This window comes from Camelina sativa, chromosome 9 (assembly GCF_030686135.1).
Source record: "Camelina sativa cultivar CO46 ecotype springtype chromosome 9, ASM3068613v1".
In the NCBI taxonomy this organism is placed as follows: domain Eukaryota; kingdom Viridiplantae; phylum Streptophyta; class Magnoliopsida; order Brassicales; family Brassicaceae; genus Camelina; species Camelina sativa.
In genome coordinates this window covers 40,098,081-40,118,962 of record NC_141888.1, presented here as the reverse complement: position 1 = coordinate 40,118,962, position 20,882 = coordinate 40,098,081, and the positions used below count along the sequence as shown (strand labels likewise).

Genomic DNA, 20,882 nt, shown 5'->3' with positions numbered 1-20,882 from the left:
GACAGAGACCAAACTATATTTAATTATATCCAAACTTTTATATAAAATTATGCTGACCAGAAAGAACAAAATCTGTGCGATTGTCGTCGACACAAATGTCGTCGACACAAAACAAAAACTATCTCACACATTTCTCAGCTAATCTTCCTTTGCTCATATGCAATGTGCACGCAATCTACACATGTGAATAATTTATTTAAATATTTAATGTTTGTCATCTACTCCAAACACATATAAATGTTTAAGACCTCATTAGTTGTGTGATTTTGATACGTAATGGGTGAATTGAATTTTTCTACATATAGCTAAACTCTGATATTTAATAGAAAATACTCTAAAATAACATTATAATAAATTTTATGAACATTATATCATATACTTCACAAACTTCTAAAAATAACACTAGTTAAAACAAAGAGTTCCTTAGGACTGTCAAAATTTGAAAGAAGTCGGTTATACCTTATATGTAATTATTTATCTTAAAAAATCTGGACGCGAGATAAATAGATAGGTAACTAGCATATATTTTGTAGCCGATTTGTTTCAAAGTTTTGATGGTTCCAATAAAATATTTGTCAGATGTAATGACAAACATGAGAGCCAGCGGTTCATGAGTAAGTGCGATCTTCCATCATTTCGAGATCAGCCACATCTCTCTTCTCTTCTTCTTTTTTTCACATAAAAAAAACCATTAGTTAAGACAATTATCATATTTAAAAATTCTTTAAAAAAATATTATTTAGGTTTGGGTAGCCTATCTTATATTTAGGATATATGTTTTAAGAAATATGGATTAATGCTTAGACTCTTTCTTTATTGAGAAATTTTTTAATATTATTTTATATTATTATTATTGTTATATACAAACTAACAACTGTCATTAAGTAATGTTTTTATTTGTGAGTATATATAAACAATACTTGTTTTAAAAATTTTAGAATGACACTTATTATAAAATTTGGGGAGTAGTAGATTTCTTGCTCATGCTACAAAAATATCTCAAATATTAATTTTCCTAGCATTTATGTGCTAGCTACTTCTGCAGGTGGTTAATTCGACATTCAATAGAAAAATGCATTTGCTACAAAAAGAAAAAGTAAGAAAATCAAAACTTTGTAGATTATTATTGTTTTATTCACTTTAAATGTGACTGATGACTGATTAATTATCTAAATCACATTGAACGTGAATTAAACTTTTTATATAACAAGTTAATCTTATGAATATTATGCTTCGTCAACACTTAAAGGTAATATACATATATAATTCTTTCCACTATTTCTGCATTAATATATTTTTCATCATTTCATTGTAGATAAGAATTGCTTGGAAAACGTACGTACTTAACGACCCTACTGAAATAAATATGAAAAAAAAACAAAACAAAAAGGTAAATAAATTGTCCTTTTCTGAATTAATAAGTTTCGGTGAAGCTACCTTCTTATTACCGAGCGTCTCCTCCTCTCCTATGGGTTCCCTCCCTTATACACTGTTGTGTTTTTTATTGCACGCTAGTGTATGTTGTTTACTTGTCTGTATCTGTATATCATTTTAAAACTAATATATTTTTCTTTTTCAGACACACCATCTTTGAATCTTCACTACTATTATATTATGTTTAATGTTTTGTCATATTCAACGATTTTGTTAAAAGAAGACTTTATTTTTTTACTCCATTCACTCGTCAACTACACAAACACACACCACTATACATTTATTCAGCTGTGTATATATATTGTGCTATCTCCCTCTAACTTTGTTATTGTATTCAATTTCTAATTTCCTCTTTTAGTCCTCTTCTCTAGACAAGAATAGATATAATAAAGACTTGACCTTTTTTAAGTCTTTCTTGGTGTTGTTTACTCAGTTACTCTGCAATCTTGAGGTATGTCTCTGATTCTTACATGGGTCCGATCATAGAAGCTGGATAAAATCATAAAGTTTTCACCTTTATTTGTATAGTTTCAGATGCTGTCAATGTGTTTGTTGAAATGTCTGAATGAGAACGGTTTTATTTAGCGTCGGCTACAGTAGTTGGGTTTGGTGAATGGTGATGATAGCAATGACTCAGTTTAAAAAAATGAATATATTAATGATAGTTGTTTAGAGAAAAGATTTGTTTGTCAACGTTTTTGATATTGATCTGAATTTGGATGTGTGTGCAGGGGATTTGTATATTGGTAATTTTGGAGCAAAGAGATTATATATTGTTGTTTGTTTTATCAGTAGAAGATGGGGCTTTCTCTTTCCTTGCTCTTGTCTGCTTGGAAAGAAGTCGTGACGACCCAGTTCTTCAGTTTCAAGAACCCTGTCGAGAGTTTTCTTGAAACCAGATCTTTTAGCTTTAAATTGAAAGAAGGAGTCTTGACATCAAGAACCAACAGTTTCAAGAGTGAGAAGCCGCCGGAAAAGTCTCCTAAGACCGGTATGGAGCGGTCTTTGAGCTTTAACAGCTGGGAGATTCCAACAGAAGTCACGGCTGAACCGATGAACAACAAGGCTGATGAGCAGATTGTCGAAACGAAGAAGCCTGCTCGCAACAGTTTGAACGGAAGAAACTGCGAGAGAATCCAGATAACAATACCCTCGATTACTCCACCTAAGCCTTTTGTGTTCTTCTCCCCTAGACCTGTCACAGAGCTTGACGCAGCTGCAACTACGGTACAGAAGGTGTACAAAAGTTACAGGACAAGAAGGAACCTAGCAGATTGTGCTGTTGTGGTTGAGGAGCTCTGGTGAGTCACTTGATAATCATATCTATCTGTCTATCTGCTTTGCTAGTAATGGTGTTCAATTTGTTGATTACTAATATGTTTTGTTTCTTCAAATGTTTTCTAGGTGGAAGACTCTGGATGCTGCAGCTCTGAACTTGAGCTCGGTTTCCTTCTTCGGAGAAGAGAAACATGAAACCGCTGTTTCGAAGTGGGCACGAGCTAGAACACGAGCTGCTAAGGTTTGACACCATTTCCACAAGTGTTTTGAGTCCATAAACTTTTATCTCTCTTTGCAATGAAAACTGATGTGAATCCTACTTTTGTATGTCATTTAGGTTGGAAAAGGATTGTCAAAAGATGAAAAAGCTCAGAAGTTAGCTCTTCAGCATTGGCTTGAAGCTGTATGTCCTCATATATGCTTTGTGCATTGAAAAAATCTTCCTGTTTTGTGGATTTAATCTAACTTGAGTATTTCGATTCTCCATTTACAGATTGACCCACGACATCGTTATGGCCACAACTTACACTTCTATTACGATGTCTGGTCAGCAAGCATGAGCGCACAACCATTCTTCTACTGGTTAGTCACTTAGTCTAATGACCTTCTTTATTTCTTTTTGACAAATGAATATGTTCTGAACTCTGTTTCCACCTATTTGAAAATGAAGGTTGGACATTGGCGATGGTAAAGATGTGAATCTTGAACACCACCCAAGAAGTGTTCTGCAAAAACAGTGCATTAAGTATCTTGGACCGGTGAGTCTTTTTTGGTTTCACCTGCAAAAAGTCCATGTCTAGAATATACTTACCTTCTTCTTACTCATAAACGTTTGTGTTCTTCAACCTGCAGCTGGAGAGAGAAGCATACGAAGTGATAGTAGAAGATGGGAAACTAATGAATAAACAAAGCATGACTCTGATCAACTCAACAGAGGAAAAGTCGATTTTTGTACTTAGCACCACTAGAACCTTATACGTAGGACAGAAGAAGAAAGGTCGTTTCCAACACTCCAGTTTCTTGTCTGGAGGTGCCACAACTGCTGCAGGAAGATTGGTCGCCCGCGATGGGATCCTAGAGGTGTGTTCCTATTCAGTTTGCTTCATATCTTGAATCGCTTAGCCTTTATGTTGAGGAGGAGCTAACAAAACACATTTTTGCTCAGGCTATATGGCCATACAGTGGACACTATCTCCCAACGGAAGACAACTTCAAGGAATTCATAAGTTTCCTGGAAGAGAACAATGTTGATCTCACCAATGTTAAGGTAAGGAAAATAATTATTTGTTGCATACAAATGCTAAATATGAAAAAAATGGTGTATACTCAATTATCTTAATCTGAATGCAGAGATGCTCTGTGAACGAGGAATACTCGTCATTCAATTCCAGTGGCTACGAAGAAGAAGAATCAAAAGAAAAGGAAGCAGAGAATAAACCAGCAGAAACCATCATTACAGAGGAACAAGAAGAAGAGAAAGAGAGAGAAAGACCGGTGTTTGAGCTTGCAAAGAGGCTGTCTTGCAAATGGAATAGTGGGGTTGGTCCAAGAATTGGGTGTGTCAGAGATTATCCAATGGAGCTTCAGTCACAAGCGTTCGAACAAGTCAGTTTGTCTCCTCGGATTTCGCCTGGTTCTGCACGTTTTCCATCACCCTACGGTCCAATTCCTTCTCCAAGGCCTAGTCCTAGAGTAAGAGTCTCTCCACGCTTAGCATACATGGGAATCCCAAGCCCTAGAGTGCAAGTAAACTGTTAGGCGTTTTGCTCTTAACTTAATTCACCAAGAAGTGAATGTTATGACCTGTAAGCTAGTAAGGTGGGAGAAAATGGTTCATCATTCTCTCATCTTTGTTCTTTAATTCATGTCACAGAAGGTTTTTTGTAAGTCCCTTTTGGTGTTTTGTCCCTTTTAGATGGGTGCATTGTAACTTCTGGTTTAGGTGAATCCCATAGGCTGTGTATTCATTAGGTGAATTATAAAACAACTTTTTGTATTAGTAGTGTTGGATTTGTAACCTCGAATAAATGTTGTTAAAAATATTGAATAATTTTCCATCTGAAAAATTGATCATTTATACTAAAAAGCTAAGAGAAAAAAAAAAATGCGCGAGTTTGTAGACAAGAAAAACGTGTCAGGGTTTCAACAACAAAATCCTCCTCTCATCTTTTAAGGGTTTTGTATAAACAAAAAACAAAAACAAAAAGAAAACATAATTGTTTTTCATTCAATAATGCATCCCCATCTAAGAGACTTGACTTGACTTTTCATGGTCTCGTGTGGTCTTTTAAACCACCTACTTGATTGTGAACAAAAACGTGGATAGGGATCCCTTTGAGATTTTATGATTAGCAGAAATTGAGGAACAAGCTTGGCAGGCAGCTCAAATATAAATATTTGCGGGTGTGTAATTGTAATTAACATGAACCTAAAATCTTTAAAGCAATATGATTAAGTAGAGATATATGAAGTTCTTATTTTTTAGTTAGGTGATTAGATTTCTCTCTCTTCGCTTATGAATTTATTATATATTCTCTCCGTTTCACAAAGAGTGTCATTTTGACACATTTCACACAAATTAAGAAAAGTTTGAATTATTTATGTTTGCCTCTACTTAATAAGTAATTAATGATCTAAGTTCAATGAAAATAGCTTTGAGTTTAGGAGTAAAAAGGAAAATTTAGCATTAAAACATTCATTTGAAATGTAAAATGACATTCTTTGTGAAACAAAAAATTTTCTCCAGAATGATACTCTTTGTGAAACGGAGGGAGTATGTGTTATCATTTTGAGGTTATTTTGGAATGCTTTTAGGATAGATTAAAAATATATATTTATAGGCGGATGAAGAATTTAATTCCTCTTTAGGTTTCAAATTTTATCTCAACAGTCTATAAAAATACAAATTGAATAGGAAAAACTCATTTATTACTAATTTAATTAATTACCAAATATAATAAAGAATAACATTATTCCATAAAAAAACAGATAACTAAAAGATCACGTAACGGAAACATAGATTTAAATAAGACCCATATTAAGGGTATAAATGCTACTACAGTTACTTACTAAGAAAAAAAAAGAAGACAACACAAAAGTAGTTGCCCACTTCTTAAGACTGTTTTAGTTATATGTCTAGTAGTGTAACCATTCCTAGCTTTTTAGGCCTAATCATTGCACCAGGATGTGAAAGTACCTGTCGAACTGATGTAGTTAGGAAGACTAACTATTTGGTGAACAATTCTAGATTTTATAAATTTAACATTAAACCAAAAATGAACGTTTAAAAAAACAAAAACAAATTACCTTTTTCCAGTGATATAGTTAAGAAAAACACACACAGATGAACAATAAAACCAAACACAACTCTCGAGTTTCGAGAATGACTGAATGAGGATCTATGAAATTGTGGATGGAGTATAGTATTTTAAAATCGTACTACTATATTGCGGTACATGATTAATTAATTTGGTTGGCAAGATATAAAAGGGAATAGTAATCTTCCCTCGTATTTTGAACTTGCATTAAGTGAACTAGTGAAGCATGCGTGCCGTTGACTCAAAACCAACCCAGTCTAGGAAGCGAACTGTCGAAGTTTTCAATTTCAAACTGCTTTTTAAATTAAAGTTCGAGAAGAAAAGATCTGACACATGGGCTATTTCTCTGAACTGAGTTTTTATAATCTGGGCCAATAACCATTGATCAAAACTGTCCGACCGCGACAATGTTTGGAATTCCAATTAATTATGGTACTATATAGATCGAAAAACTAGAATAAACTATTGTATGTTTTTTTAAAAAAAAAATTTTGGACAAAGAAATAAAGTATTGTAATGTAACTTACTAAAAAAAGCAATATAAATTGTAAAATTAAGAGCAGCACATATTTAGGCTTTAGGCAACACATATTTGGATGGGCTTAGTTGGTCATATGTTAGCGACTTTGATCTTAAGATAAGATGTTCTATTCTCCCAAATATTTTTTGTTATGACTTTTTATGCACTTGGGCTTCTTCTTCTTTTAGAGTTGCTAAACAAAAATTATTGATCAAAAGTGCATATTTCAAATGGTCACAAAAAATTATAAAAAAACATTTTTTGCGTAGAAAAAGAAAAATATATTTAATCTGTAATAAAAAAAATTTTAAATCATAACATCATATGGATGGAGTGGATATTAGGCACATAATTTAAGTGTAGGAAAAATTCTTAAACTTAGTTATAATTACGATTCTGTTTTGGAAGAAAGATGGTCAGCTACACCAACTATACCATAATACATGACCACACATGCCAACTTTAGAAATGTATACTCAATTACATGAAGTATATGTATTGCATGGTCACATATACCAACTATATGATGACATATGCTCAACATCACAACAATTTTATTCCGGTACACCGTTCATCGAAATCCGGTGTTGACTAATATTGACCGGCGTTGACCAACAAAAAAATTCAAAAAAAAAGATTTAGAAATAAAAATAACAAAATTCTTTAGGAATCATCTAATAAGAAACCAAAATAAGAAATTTAATTGAATTATTTAGGAATCGTCTATGATATTTTATAATTAAAAATATATTTGTATCTAATATAAAGATATATTTTTATGTTTCACTCATTCAGTTTTATAATAGTTACTTTTTTTTCAATTTCAAAACTTAATTAAAATTGAAATAAAAATCATTCATGAGATATTAAAACTTAAACTCAAACAAAAAAATCTTGTTGTAGTGAATCAAATAAAAAAACCTATTATTTTAACATTATTAATTAATAAACATCAACTTCTTACATAATTTATTTAAATACATATATAATATTATTTAATATTCTCAACAACAAAAATATTTTCTACAATAAAAAATACTTAGAACCAAACCAATACATGTCAAAATCACTAGAATTATTCCAAAAAAGTTATATACTCATGGTAAAATAAAAGTTTTATTATCTGAAAATATTATTAATGATTTTTTATTTCACTTTTATTAAGTTTTGCAATAAAAAACTAACTATTATAAGGCTGGATGAATATAATTAACATATACAAAATATAATTTTATAATGAATATAAACATTTTGTTAATTTTTGAACACATTAGATAATTCAATAAAAGAATTTTCTTATTTTTGTTTCTAAAATTAAAAATAAAAAATTTGAATATTTTTGTTGGTCAATATTGGTCAACGCCGGTCAATATTGGTCAACACCGAATTCCGACGAACGATGTACCGGAGTAAAATGATCGTGATGTTGAGCACATGTCATCATATAGTTGGTATATGTGGTCATGCAATACATATACTTCATGTAGTTGAGTATACATTTTTAAAGTTTGCATGTGTGGTCATGTATTGTGGTATAGTTGATGTAGCTGACTATCTTTTTCCCTTCTGTTTTTTCAAGAAAAGTTTAAATAATATTTTTTTAAAAGATTTTTTTTTCTATATAATACTAAGTTCTGTTAGAGAGGTTAATTAGACAAGTCATAGGTCAAATTAGTACAAATCACAAAATCCAAAAGGGCATATATAGCTTTTGAAAGAGAGAATGAGTTTCGTAAATCTGATTGCAACATTTTGGGGAGTTTAAATTTCGAATCCAATGATATAAGAATAATAAAACAAAACAAGGCATTACATTACATGAGTGAGTCATGTAAAAAGATACTCCCTCCATTTCAAAATATAGGATGTTTTAGTTAAAACACACATATTAAGAAAAAATTACTTTTAAACAGCTTAACCAATCAGAAATAAGACTGCATAATATAAAATATAGATTTAATCTAAAAGTTGCATAGAAAATTGGAAACATCCTATATTATGAAACAAAAATATTTTTCTAAACATCCTATATTATGAAACAGAGGGAGTAAAAAGGACAAAAAAACCTAATCTCTATATAATAATAATAATATATATATACAGTTAATTTATTGTGCCTTTTCATGGTTTCTTTTACATGCCTGTAACTCTGAGAAGGACACAGACACAGTTGTTTGTGTGAAGTAAAAATAAGTGTGAAAACAGAAACGAGAGACAAAAGCCTAAAGACTCGAGCAAACTTTATTATATTTTATTATATTTGGTCCAAATATTTGGTCCTTTGCTTTGGTTTGTTCAAATTTCAAAAACGTCTCTTTAACCCACCACTCCCTCCATTACTACCACAACTTCACGTTCTCCTATACACTCTCTCTTTCTCTCTTTCTCTCTCTCACTCTCAAGCTTTCTACATACCTGAAGAAAAGAAAAACAATACCTCAGATTTGTCTACGAATTCGAGCCATAAAGATCGAAACTTTAGCTTTTCTTTTTCATCAATGGGTGCTTCAGGGAAATGGGTTAAGTCTATTATTGGTCTCAAGAAGCCAGAGAAGGATGAAATCGTAAGTGACTTACTTCAATTTCTTGACTTTTTTGTTTTGTCTCAGTCAAAGGTTAAAGCTAAACAGATATATACTCTGTTTTGCAGGAAAAGGGTAATGGGAAGAACAAGAAATGGAAGCTATGGAGGACTACTTCAGTGGATTCATGGAAAGGTTTTAGAGGAAAACATAGGTCTGAATCAGAAGGTCTTGATTCTTCAACTGTTTACTCTGCAGCTGTAGCAACTGTTCTCAGAGCTCCTCCTAAAGATTTCAAAGCTGTCAGACAAGAATGGGCTGCTATCAGAATCCAAACCGCTTTTCGTGGATTCTTGGTGAGTTTTTTTTTTCATGAATTGAATTGAGCTGAGTGAACAAATCTGAGGGCTTTTTTATTTTTCATAATTGATTTTGAAGTTGTTGTTAAATTAGGCGAGAAGAGCGTTGAGGGCATTGAAAGGGATAGTTAGGTTGCAAGCTTTAGTGAGAGGGAGACAAGTGAGGAAACAAGCAGCTGTAACATTAAGGTGCATGCAAGCTTTGGTGAGAGTTCAGGCTCGTGTTAGAGCTCGTCGCGTGAGGATGACTGTTGAAGGACAAGCTGTTCAAAAGCTTTTAGATGAACACAGGACCAAATCTGATCTTTTGAAAGAAGTCGAGGTTCTTGTCTCTTTTTTTTTTTCTGTTCTCCATTGGTTTGATAAATTCATGTCAAGATTGTTTCTTGTTTTGACATTTGTTAATACTCTCAGGAAGGGTGGTGTGATAGGAAAGGCACTGTAGATGATATTAAGACAAAGTTGCAACAAAGACAAGAAGGTGCCTTTAAGAGGGAACGTGCATTGGCTTATGCTCTTGCTCAAAAGGTAAAACTAACTGTCTACACACTAGGCATCTTGTGTAAGTTCATCTCTGAATCGAAATTCCTGTTTTGAGCAGCAATGGAGGGCAACTCCTAGTTCAAATCTTAAGTCAAACAGTTCAATCTCATATCTGAAAAGCCAAGAGTTTGATAAGAATAGTTGGGGATGGAGTTGGTTGGAGCGTTGGATGGCTGCTAGGCCATGGGAGACTAGACTTATGGACACTGCAGATGCCGCCGCCACTGCCACGCCTCCTCCTAAGCATTTGAAATCACCTGAAACCGCGGATGTTGTTAAAGTCCGAAGAAACAATATGACCACTCGTGTGTCTGCAAAGCCTCCTCCACATATGATGTCTTCAAGTCCTGGTTATGAGTTTAATGAGAGCTCTGGTTCATCGTCTATCTGCACTTCAACCACACCTGTTTCTGGAACCACTGGCCTTGTTTCAGACAACTCTAGCAGTCAAGCAAACAACAAGAACAAGCCTAGTTACATGAGCTTGACTGAATCAACAAAGGCTAAGCGAAGAACCAACCGTGTTCTTAGACAATCCATGGATGAGTTTCAGTTTATGAAGAACTCTGGATTGTTTACTGGTGAATTAAAGACTAGTCCTGCCTCAGATCCTTCCTACGTTAGTTTCTCCAAACCACTCGGTGTTCCTACTCGATTCGAGAAGCAGAGAGGGTGAAGTGACCTTCATAGGTTCATGTCACTTGATTGAAGGAAGTTTCAACAGCTTGTTGTTGTCATGTGTTGTGAGATATTCTGTGTATGTTAATTGTTCTTTTTTCCTCATGAAACTACATTGGAGTTTTGAATTTAAATATAAAAATTGCAGTTTCGCTTTATTTCGTTATGAAACTCTTTAAGTTTATATCATCACTTAAAAGTTTCAAGAATCAGAATCTTTTGATGGCTCTGAGCTTAACACCATTCTTGAAGCTGAGGATTATGCCATAATCAAGCTGCAGTGGTTTCTCCATTTCTGGTGAATGTCTGAACATGTAATTACGGTAGAGATGCAGCAAGGTGAGTTTGATCTCCTGCAGTGCAAATCTCTGTCCAACACAGGCTCGTGGACCGATGCCAAATGGGATGAAAGCGTATGGATGCCTAAGTTTCTCCTCTTCCCCATTCGGATCAAATCTTTCCGGCCTGAACTTTTCCGGCTCTGGAAAGTTTTTGGGGTCCTTTGCTAGAACTCCTAGTGCCAACCAAACCCATGTACCCTAGAAACAACAAGAAGGTAAGTAATAAAGTATAGGTCCTGACTATATAAGTGGTTTGATGATGGAGAGTGCTGACTATATAAGTGGCTATGAGCTTACCTTAGGGAGTGAGTGACCTCCTATCTCCACTTCCTTTGCCGTTTCCCTTGCAACTAAAGGGGAAACCATATAGAACCTCATAGCCTCTTTGATGACCTAAAGAGGAGGAGAAAAACTAAAACATCCATAAAGATTCTAATACCATTTCAGAAACTCAACTCTTTGGTTTTGTTTGTTACGAATGTAGCACCTGATCGAGGTATGGAAATTTGTATTGCAAGTCATGAGCAGTCGGGATCAGATCACGGTCTCCGAACCCGTCAATCTCTTGGAGCAGACGTTTCTCAACTTCAAGATGACCAGAGACTAAGTAAAGAACAGAGGACAATGTGAAAGCAGTGGTTGCAGAGCCAGCAAGAAGATGCTCATAAGTCACAGCGCTAATATAGTCTGGCGTGAAGATGTTCTTGGCGAAAGGATCTGACTCTCTAGCTTTCAAAATCAATGACAAGAAGTCTTTTGAGTCAGTTTCTGCATTCTTGGCTCGCTTTGACACAATCTCATTAAGTTGTCCACTAAGTCTTGCATTAGTCTTCTCGACTCTCCAGTCCATAGTTCCTGGTATCCTCTTCAATACCTGCCTGACTGGCTCTTGAAGAATCGGAATCAGTAAGCCTAAGATGATGGAGAGTGATCCAGATAGATCCATCTTGAGCTGTGTTGTAGAGTAGACATGCTGGTTTATAAAATCAGTCACCTCTACATCTTTGCTTGGTTTTTTCCCTGAGAGGCCAAAGTTGACTCCAAAAGCAGCTTGTCCGATGATATCCGTGGTTAGTTTGAGGAAAAGGTTGGAGAAAACGATATCTCGCGGTTTAGAATCAAGATTATGAGTAGCAGAAGTGATGAAATTGTGCATTGTGGGGATAAGACTGGTCAAATGTGAAGGCTGGTAGAGAGATAGGATGGTGTTTCTCATCTTAGACCATCTCTTGTCCCTGTCAAAGATCCATGAATCATCATTAGTGGTTATAGAAACAGAAAACACACATAGTTTTAATAAAAGCATGTATGTGCCTACCTAGTGAAGAAGAGGCCTTTCTTGTGAAGAGGAGAGGCTGAGATTGGAGAAGGAATGCTTCTGTTTGGAATATCTTTGAACTTCTTTATCCCAACTTCTCTGCAAAGCTCTGCTTCTGCTATTATTATCAGCGGTTGTCTACCCATCTGAAATCTGCATTTTTTTTTTGTTTTGTTAAGTTGAATTTAACTTTATGTACTTTTAGTTTTCCCACATTTGATGTTGTGTTCATCAATCAGCCAATAGCAAGCATAAGAGATGACCATATAAACCAAACTGAACCAAGTATTAACCAAAATGTTCACCTAAAATCAAACAGAAATATGTTTATAATCTTTTTGGCTTCATTATTGGAAGAAGAAAAAAATGATACTAGAGTTAAACTGATTAATTTTAGTGTTTTTGAATCAATTCCAACTTTTAAATTAACCGAATATATTTATATTATATATGTTTGAAAAATACATGTATATTAAATTAATACATGTAATATAGTAATTAAAAACTTTTTTGAGGTAGTTGTTTTCCTTATTTTAAATCAAACTGAACCTAAACCGAACAAACTAAATTACAAATGTTTTTTTTTTTCGATTACATAAATACCAAAAACTTAAAAGGCTAAACTCTAAACTCTAAACTCAATTGTAATCAAAACAGAATCAAGTGAGAGAGGTACCTGAAAATAGGGCCATACTGCTTAGCAAGAACAGAGAAGACGTCAGGACCATACTTAGCCATCAAGGGCAAGTGACCAATAAGAGGCATAGCGTTTGGACCGGGAACATTACGTACGGACCAGGATGGTCGGTACAAGTAAACCACAACCACAACCGCTGCAAAAGTCAAGAATGCAACAAGAGCTTGGTGTTGTATCAATAATGGATCAAGAGCTTCCCACCATAGATGTTGCGTCTTCATCTCTCTAACCTCTCTTAAAGTTCTCTCTCTTTTCTTATTTAATGTTGTGTGGGTTTGTTGGGTGATTCATTAACTTATAGAGGGATTTATATAGTATTTGATGTGCTTTTGAAAAGTGGGTTCTACATTCTTTCCACTAGCCCACTTTTAGAATAGCTTGGGACTATTTTGCAAGAAGACAAAATGCGTTGAAATTTTTAGTCATTCTCATCTCTCTCTACTAGAGTAGTACTAATAAGTATTAAGTACTATGGAACGCACGGACATGGTTTTGATTTATACGTTTTTCTTATGTCATTTAGTTGTTGTATTTACAATTACAAAAGAGAAAAAAAAACAATTTAATTATGTTTAGTATTTCATTCGAAAGTATATAATTATATTTAGTATTTAACTGAAAAGAGAAGAATACTCTTTTTCTTTGTTGTTAAAGCAACCATCTTACTCTCACTGTAAAGAAAAATGGAAATTATGGAATGTGGTTACTAGAAAGAGAGACTGCTGTTGATAACTGGAAATGTATGGACCAAATAAGAATAATTCAACTTTTACTTGTGTGCCGATGGTTTCTGGAAATATAATGACCTTACAAGTGGCATGGGTTGGATCATTCAACTTCAAAGACATATCATATGGGTGTTTACATGGTTGTCAATGGAGGATTTTTGTAACATATTCGAACTCTAGATCGGATAAGAGTGTTAAATGCAGCCCCTTTTTAGTGAAGATATGATTTTTATTTGGTTTCGGATGTTATTTGAAGAACTGTTTAACAATTTTTATGCATGATGTTTAAGAATCTTTATAGTACTTTAATTATACAGAATCTAAATGTTAAAATTTTAAGAAAATCATTTAATAAAAATATAATTTGAGAATCCGGTCATTTTGACCAGTCTCCCACCCATCGATGTATATTGTTGTACTGCCTGGGCTACTGGCAAGTGCTGGTAGGTGTCAAGAGGGGTTTACCGTCAATTGGAGTAAACCACGCTTCTACTTTTGGTCTCCTTTTTCAACTTTTTTCTTTCTCTTTTATTTTGGATCACCAATTTTTTTTCTTACTTTTTTAGTTGAAAATATTATTTGATGGTTCTTTGTACTTTAATGGGATAGGGAAAAAAATGGATATATATGGAGGGAGATGGTTTCGGGTTTGGACTTCGGAATGTTAACCATAACTGATGAAGGACAAATTTGATCATTACATTACATTACATGATTTACATCACCATCTTTTTCGGTGTTCTTCTTTTCCTATCATGATATATCGTTATCTTCATTTTGATATTAGAGTTACTAATTTATATCAATTTTGTATATTTTTGAATTCACACACACACATACATATATCTTTATTTTCGTTTTTCGAATATCTAATTTTGTTGTTATATATATTATTAGATGAGTGACTAAATCACACTCTCTTCCCAAACAAAGCTTAAAGAACGCTACTAAATTCAAATATTTTCCTAAATGTTGAACGCAGTGAGTAAGTACTAAGGTAGTTAGTACACACGGAGCTTGATACTCAAATCGCAGCTCGTCTCTCAAAGAGGGAAGGACATACATAACAATTAAAACTGTCAAAACCAAATCAGAGTGTTTTTTATTCATTGAAAACACATGTACAGACAAACAAACCACACTCAATGCCTTCATTGAGTAAAAAAAACAAGAAAACAAACAATTCAACCTGTAAACAAAAGTGGTAGCAATTTCCACAACTTAGACAAAGTAGACGTGTTAAGCTGTATAGTCAAGGTTCTGAACCAAGAAAACCCATTTGATCAACCATGTCATGTAGATCTTGACTGTCCCAATCCAAAGGTGAACCAACCAAATCTTCCACTTTAACATCCAAGTCTACCTCTAGATTACCATCTTCCATCATCACATTCATAGCCTCCAAACACTGTTCCTCCTTAGTAGGCATCAGATTACTCGACTCATTGTCGATAGCTGCAGCGAGTAACGTCTCCATATCATCCTTCATTCTATCAAACCCCTGATCATGCAACAGATCCAACTCCACAGTCCCCAAGCTTGGAGTAGAAGTAAGCCTCCGTTTCCTCCCGACATCCAAACCAAACATACTCTTCTTCTCTTTACTCATCAACGCAAATTGCTGAACAAAGTTTGGATTGTTCAATGCCTTGGCGAGGAACGTCATCATTTGTTGCTGTCTCTTCTCTGTAACTAGCAAACGTTGTTCCATCGCTGCAACTTGAGTCTTGGAGCTGTGTTGCTGCTGCCTCAACCTAACAACCTCAGCTACAAGAACACTATGATCCCTCTTCAGCCTCTCTACCTCCCCATCGAACCCGTATTGCCCAACCTCAACACAGGACATCCCTGATCCAGATCCTGATCCTTGCTGGTTCACATTCTGCGACCCCATGTTTCTCCTTCGTTTGATGTTCTTTAAGAGATGCTTCTGTCCTGCTAAAAACCCTTCATTCGCAAATTCCCACCTATCTGGATCAATCTTTCTGAATCCCTGCAATCAACACAAAAAAATGAAAAGCTCCATCAGCTACTGAACTTGAAGCAATCTCTCTATTTCACATTTCAAGATTCTATTTTTACTACCAAAAACAGAGGATTCAAGCAGTTTAAACTTCAAAAACAGAGGCTTGAACAGAGTTATGTTAAATGACTCAGTCACAAGGGAAAAAAATTCAATTTTATAGCTGAATGTGAATTCTGAAGAGACCCATATGAGTTTTAGTGGCTTAAAAGCTAAAAGAACTAACCTTTATAGCTGAAGACTCATAGTAAACCCATCTAAAGAAATCCAAAATCAAGATTAGAAACAACAAAAGAACAACAAGAAAGATGATAAAACATAGCAAAGAGGTGTATACTTACATAAGTATTGAGCTGACGGATAAAACTCGAGAAATTGCTATGCTTGAAGTAACGAGGAAGGAGAGTAGTTGAGAGCTTATGAGAATCCCACACCACAAAGCTGTTACGACCATTGCTCCAAGAAACCACCGTGTCCGTCGCCGGATCCTCCACCATTTCGTAAGTCTTGGTCAGAAACGGCGGTGGCCCTGTTTCGTTCAGTCCTTCCATTGGTCTCGGAGATGAAGATGATCCAACCGAAGACGAAGCCGCCGCAGAACCGGCAAACGTCACCGTTTCCTCCTCCATTTCCACTTTCGGTTGCTCCATTACTTATCTCGAATCCATACCACAGAGTTGCAAATTTGAAACCTTTAGGGACACCAATGCAAGATACTCAATAGTTCTATGGGTTTTGTTGCCAAAATTAGAAGGTGGGTTTTTTGGGTTAAGTTTGTGCTGATCTGAGAGATGAAGCGTGGAGGAGAGAGAAATGAGTTATAAGAGGAGAGAGAAGAAGGTTCTAGAGACAAAGACAATAGAGATCATTTACTTCTTTCACTGTACAAAAAAAGCTTCTCTGACATTTGTCTAAGCACGTGGCGACAAGACAAGTTCCAGAAACTTCGTCACCTATCTAGAAATTTCATTTTATCATATGGGCCTTTGTTACACATAAGGGCCTTTTTAAGAAGTATCATGAGATTTACGATATTAAATCGTGGGGCTAAAGGAAAAGCCCATTAAAATGAAATAATGAGTACGACCCAAGGGTGTTTATGTCATTTAGATTCAAAGGCGACCTACATATCTCGTGCGTGTCTTCACCTGCTGCACAATTTTCTCTCTTGACCCGAGAACCAAACAGGTCGGTCTCTCACGAACGCGTGATTTTTAGTGTTTTTTTATATATATAGACTTTAGGTAATAAGATTAGACGGTTCTTCTTCCCAGACACGAAGAAGAAAGGGTCTTTTTTTTATTTGTTTCCGATAAATAGATCGAGCAAGTTTCAGTTTCGGACATTCACACCAATTTTAAGACGCAACGAAGGGAGAGATTTGATTGATGGCTTGGAGGCGCATCATCACCAAGGTTTTTTTTTTCTTTCTTTTTTTTTTCTCTTTTTTTTTCCTCAATTCGTATGCAATTTTAATACGGAAAGGCTTCGGATTTGGTTGCTACTCTAGTGGATTTGATCTAATTAGATACCATTTTCTGATGGGTTTTATCAAGATCTTTGTGATTCAGAAGCTAACCCTAAGGCCCAAAATCCTCTCTGACCTCCAAATGTTCAGTCTTTTGTAATTTCCCCTATCTGGGATATTGCTATTTGATTGATTTGAATACCCAATTCACCCTGGTTTTGAAATTGGCATTAGAAAGTTTTTAAGTTTTGTGAATGTAATATTTCTAGTCTTGATTCAGAATTAAGTAAAAGGTTTCACCTTTATTGAGTGAATTTGGTTTTCATGTGTTCTCTAGTGCTATTTTGAGTTAAGGATTGTGTAATTTACATTATTATCATTGATTCTATTCATCCATTATGACAGGTTTCGAGTCATGAACGTGAATTGAGCAGTTTAAGAAGCTTACTTGTCAGAGCTTACACTTCACTGCCCAGAGTCGGAGGAGTTAGTAGAGGTACTTCTTTTAATTGTACCTATGAGTAGTTTTGTTGTTGATGGATTCTGTTTAGAAGCCTTTTTTATATGTAAATTGGTTGTTTTATCTATGTAGCTGTCGGTGGTGGTGGAGGAGCTTCTTTACCGCAAACGAGATTTCAATCAAGTTATGTTGGTAGTTTTGCTCGGAGAGTGCGTGACAGAGAGGAGGTTAATGAGGTTGCACATCTGAGAGAACTTTATCGAAGAAATGACCCTGAGGCTGTTATCAGAATGTTTGAAAGCCAACCATCTTTGCATGCCAATGCCTCTGCGCTGTCTGAATACATCAAGGCATTGGTCAAAGTTGATAGGTTGGATCAAAGTGAGCTGGTACGAACATTGCAAAGAGGTGGGTAAGGAGGGAGATGCGTCTCTTCTGATTATGAATGGATATATTATCCTTAGTTTTATACTTGTGAGGCATTTCTCTATAATATATTGGTAAGTGTTTGTATGCCGCTTTTATAATGCAATTTATATTGTTTACGTTTAGGTATCGTTGGTGCTTCAAGGGAGGAAGAAACTTTTGGAGGTATGGCGGCTTTTAGAAACCTAGGGAAACCAACAAAAGATGGTGCCCTTGGAACTGCTGCTGCACCAATCCATACGATATCCACTGAAAGGACTAACTTTAAAGAACAGCTATGGAGTACAATCCGAACTGTTGCAGTTGGGTTTTTACTCATTTCTGGTATTGGAGCACTTATCGAGGATAGAGGAATTGGCAAAGGTAATCTGGTTGTCTGATCTTCTGTGATGCAATAACTCTGTTGGATGGCTTTGTTCTGATTAATTTATGCCAAATGTATGTCAGGACTTGGTTTACACGAAGAAGTGCAACCTAGTATGGATTCGAGCACCAAATTTACTGATGTAAAGGGTGTTGATGAAGCAAAAGCTGAGCTAGAGGAAATTGTGCATTATCTGCGTGACCCCAAGGTAAAATTCACAGTGCTAGTGTGTTTGTCAAACTCGAATATAAAGTTTGTCTAGTAATATAAATTCTAAAGCATGATTCATGTGAAGTTATGATATGGACCTTCAAATCCATCTATTTGATCTGTATTCCCTAAAGTTTTTTCTTAGAGTTAGTACTGTTTTGTTCTTTGGCCTTACTCTTTCATCTGATCTTTATTACAGAGGTTCACTCGTCTGGGCGGCAAGCTTCCTAAGGGTGTGTTGCTAGTCGGTCCTCCTGGCACAGGGAAAACTATGCTTGCTAGAGCTATTGCCGGAGAAGCTGGAGTGCCTTTCTTCTCCTGCAGTGGTAGTGAATTTGAAGAGATGTTTGTTGGAGTTGGAGCCAGAAGAGTTAGAGATCTTTTTAGTGCTGCAAAGAAGTGCTCCCCTTGTATTATATTTATCGACGAAATAGATGCTATTGGTGGAAGTCGTAATCCCAAGGACCAGCAATACATGAAGATGACATTGAACCAGATGCTTGTTGAGTTGGATGGGTTTAAACAGAATGAAGGTATTATTGTGGTCGCAGCTACAAATTTCCCAGAGTCATTGGATAAGGCCCTGGTTAGACCTGGGAGGTTCGATCGCCATATTGTTGTACCTAACCCAGACGTGGAAGGTCGACGCCAGATTTTGGAGTCTCACATGTCAAAGGTAACTTCAGATTATGCATTAGACGAGCTAGCATTACCGTAGCTTTAGGTATAGCAGTTTGATACTTTGGATATATAAGTGAGAAGTGTATATAAATCCTGTTGAGTGTTATAATTACCACAAGAAGGATATCAATTATGTAAAGTTTTCTGTTTGATTTCTTATAACATCAATGGCAAGAATTCTGAACTGTTTGTTGGCTTATGGCTGTCTTCATTGTGCGTTTTCAGGTACTTAAGGCTGAGGATGTTGACTTAATGATCATCGCCAGAGGAACGCCTGGATTTTCTGGCGCTGATTTGGCGAATCTGGTCAACGTTGCTGCTCTTAAAGCTGCCATGGACGGTTCAAAAGACGTCACAATGTCTGACCTTGAGTTTGCCAAAGATAGAATCATGATGGGAAGTGAGCGTAAATCTGCAGTTATATCTGACGAGTCAAGAAAACTGACTGCTTTCCATGAAGGTGGTCATGCTCTTGTTGCCATCCACACAGACGGTGCTCTACCAGTCCACAAAGCAACCATTGTGCCTCGTGGTATGGCTCTTGGCATGGTTTCTCAACTACCGGATAAAGATGAGACGAGCATTTCTAGGAAACAGATGCTTGCTCGGCTTGATGTTTGTATGGGAGGCCGGGTTGCTGAAGAGTTGATTTTTGGGGAAAGTGAGGTAACTTCAGGTGCTTCTTCTGATCTCGAGCAGGCTACTAAACTCGCGAGAGCCATGGTCACGAAATTCGGTATGAGCAAAGAGGTTGGTCTTGTGGCACATAACTACGACGACAATGGTAAAAGCATGAGCACTGAGACGAGGCTTCTCATTGAGAGAGAAGTGAAACTGCTTTTGGAAAAGGCTTACAACAATGCGAAAAACATCCTCACGGTTTACAACAAAGAGCTTCATGCCCTTGCAAATGCTTTGCTTCAGCATGAAACTCTGTCTGGTAAGCAGATTAAAGAAATGCTTACAGATCTCAACTCTCCACAGCTGCAAAAGCGTCAAGAAGTAGTTGCGAAGCAAAGCAACCCGGTTCCTCCATCAACCCCTAGCTCAGCATCATCAGCAGCTGCAGCAGCCGCCGCAGCCGCAGCTGCCGCCGCTGCAGCTGCTGCAACCGCCGCAACCAAAGGTAAAGACATGGCTCCTGTAGGGTCTTGAAAATAAAAAAAAAGCCTTTAGTAGAGAAGGCGTTTTTCTTGTATTTGTGTATGTTTGGGGTAATTGAATTGGGAATAACTCTATATTTTGAGAGTTTTTAGAACCAGTGAGAGGCTAGTGAGAGAGTTAAGAGTATTAAGATTAGGACAATGAGATTAACATCTCAGGTTTTTCAATGTCTCAAATCTCACAACACACGGAATCTCGCTGTGAAATGGTATGTGTTCTCTTTTTCTCTTAAATTGTTACTTGGAATCTCGTGGGATGTTATTTTATAAGTTTGGCTCGTACAGTTTCAGGTTACATTAATGCTAAAAAGCCTGCTTGTAAGACTTAATGCAATAAATTTTATAACCCATC

General features: G+C 35.8%; 5 protein-coding genes across 7 annotated transcripts; 3 read left to right on the top strand and 2 right to left on the bottom strand.

Moving 5' to 3' along the window:
- The first annotated feature begins 1,396 nt into the window (after positions 1-1,396).
- Positions 1,397-4,778, top strand: LOC104714084 (IQ domain-containing protein IQM4). The gene is made up of 9 exons (XM_010431337.3): positions 1,397-1,885; positions 2,166-2,735; positions 2,839-2,953; positions 3,050-3,115; positions 3,206-3,294; positions 3,383-3,470; positions 3,565-3,792; positions 3,878-3,979; positions 4,063-4,778. Exons 2-9 carry the CDS (start codon positions 2,233-2,235, stop codon positions 4,468-4,470), a joined length of 1,599 nt encoding a protein of 532 aa, XP_010429639.1. The 5' UTR covers positions 1,397-1,885; positions 2,166-2,232; the 3' UTR covers positions 4,471-4,778.
- A 4,052-nt stretch (positions 4,779-8,830) lies between these two features.
- Positions 8,831-10,809, top strand: LOC104714082 (protein IQ-DOMAIN 6-like). Its single transcript, XM_087467655.1, has 5 exons — positions 8,831-9,113; positions 9,200-9,427; positions 9,525-9,752; positions 9,845-9,958; positions 10,032-10,809. Exons 1-5 carry the CDS (start codon positions 9,048-9,050, stop codon positions 10,647-10,649), a joined length of 1,254 nt encoding a protein of 417 aa, XP_087323781.1. The 5' UTR covers positions 8,831-9,047; the 3' UTR covers positions 10,650-10,809.
- Positions 10,780-13,298, bottom strand: LOC104714083 (cytochrome P450 711A1). The gene is made up of 5 exons (XM_010431335.3): positions 12,987-13,298; positions 12,311-12,463; positions 11,480-12,227; positions 11,290-11,385; positions 10,780-11,190 (listed from the first exon to the last, which is right to left on the bottom strand). Exons 1-5 carry the CDS (start codon positions 13,226-13,228, stop codon positions 10,861-10,863), a joined length of 1,569 nt encoding a protein of 522 aa, XP_010429637.2. The 5' UTR covers positions 13,229-13,298; the 3' UTR covers positions 10,780-10,860.
- A 1,514-nt stretch (positions 13,299-14,812) lies between these two features.
- LOC104714080 (heat stress transcription factor A-2-like) lies at positions 14,813-16,645 on the bottom strand. 2 transcript variants are annotated; one of them, XM_010431333.3, is made up of 3 exons: positions 16,100-16,643; positions 15,985-16,015; positions 14,813-15,728 (listed from the first exon to the last, which is right to left on the bottom strand). In XM_010431333.3, the coding sequence occupies exons 1-3, from the start codon at positions 16,210-16,212 to the stop codon at positions 14,988-14,990; spliced, it is 885 nt and encodes a 294-aa protein (XP_010429635.1). In that variant the 5' UTR covers positions 16,213-16,643; the 3' UTR covers positions 14,813-14,987. The 2 variants fall into 2 exon arrangements, with proteins under 2 accessions (XP_010429635.1, XP_010429634.1); XM_010431332.3 differs by lacking the exon at positions 15,985-16,015 and having other exon boundaries at positions 16,100-16,645.
- A 238-nt stretch (positions 16,646-16,883) lies between these two features.
- On the top strand, positions 16,884-20,880 carry LOC104714079 (ATP-dependent zinc metalloprotease FTSH 4, mitochondrial). Of its 2 annotated transcripts, XM_087466382.1 has the most exons (8): positions 16,908-17,173; positions 17,632-17,722; positions 17,819-18,094; positions 18,239-18,475; positions 18,560-18,684; positions 18,886-19,362; positions 19,593-20,417; positions 20,470-20,880. In XM_087466382.1, the coding sequence occupies exons 1-8, from the start codon at positions 17,147-17,149 to the stop codon at positions 20,512-20,514; spliced, it is 2,103 nt and encodes a 700-aa protein (XP_087322508.1). In that variant the 5' UTR covers positions 16,908-17,146; the 3' UTR covers positions 20,515-20,880. The 2 variants fall into 2 exon arrangements, with proteins under 2 accessions (XP_010429633.2, XP_087322508.1); XM_010431331.3 differs by having other exon boundaries at positions 16,884-17,173; positions 19,593-20,880.
- Positions 20,881-20,882: the final 2 nt, after the last annotated feature.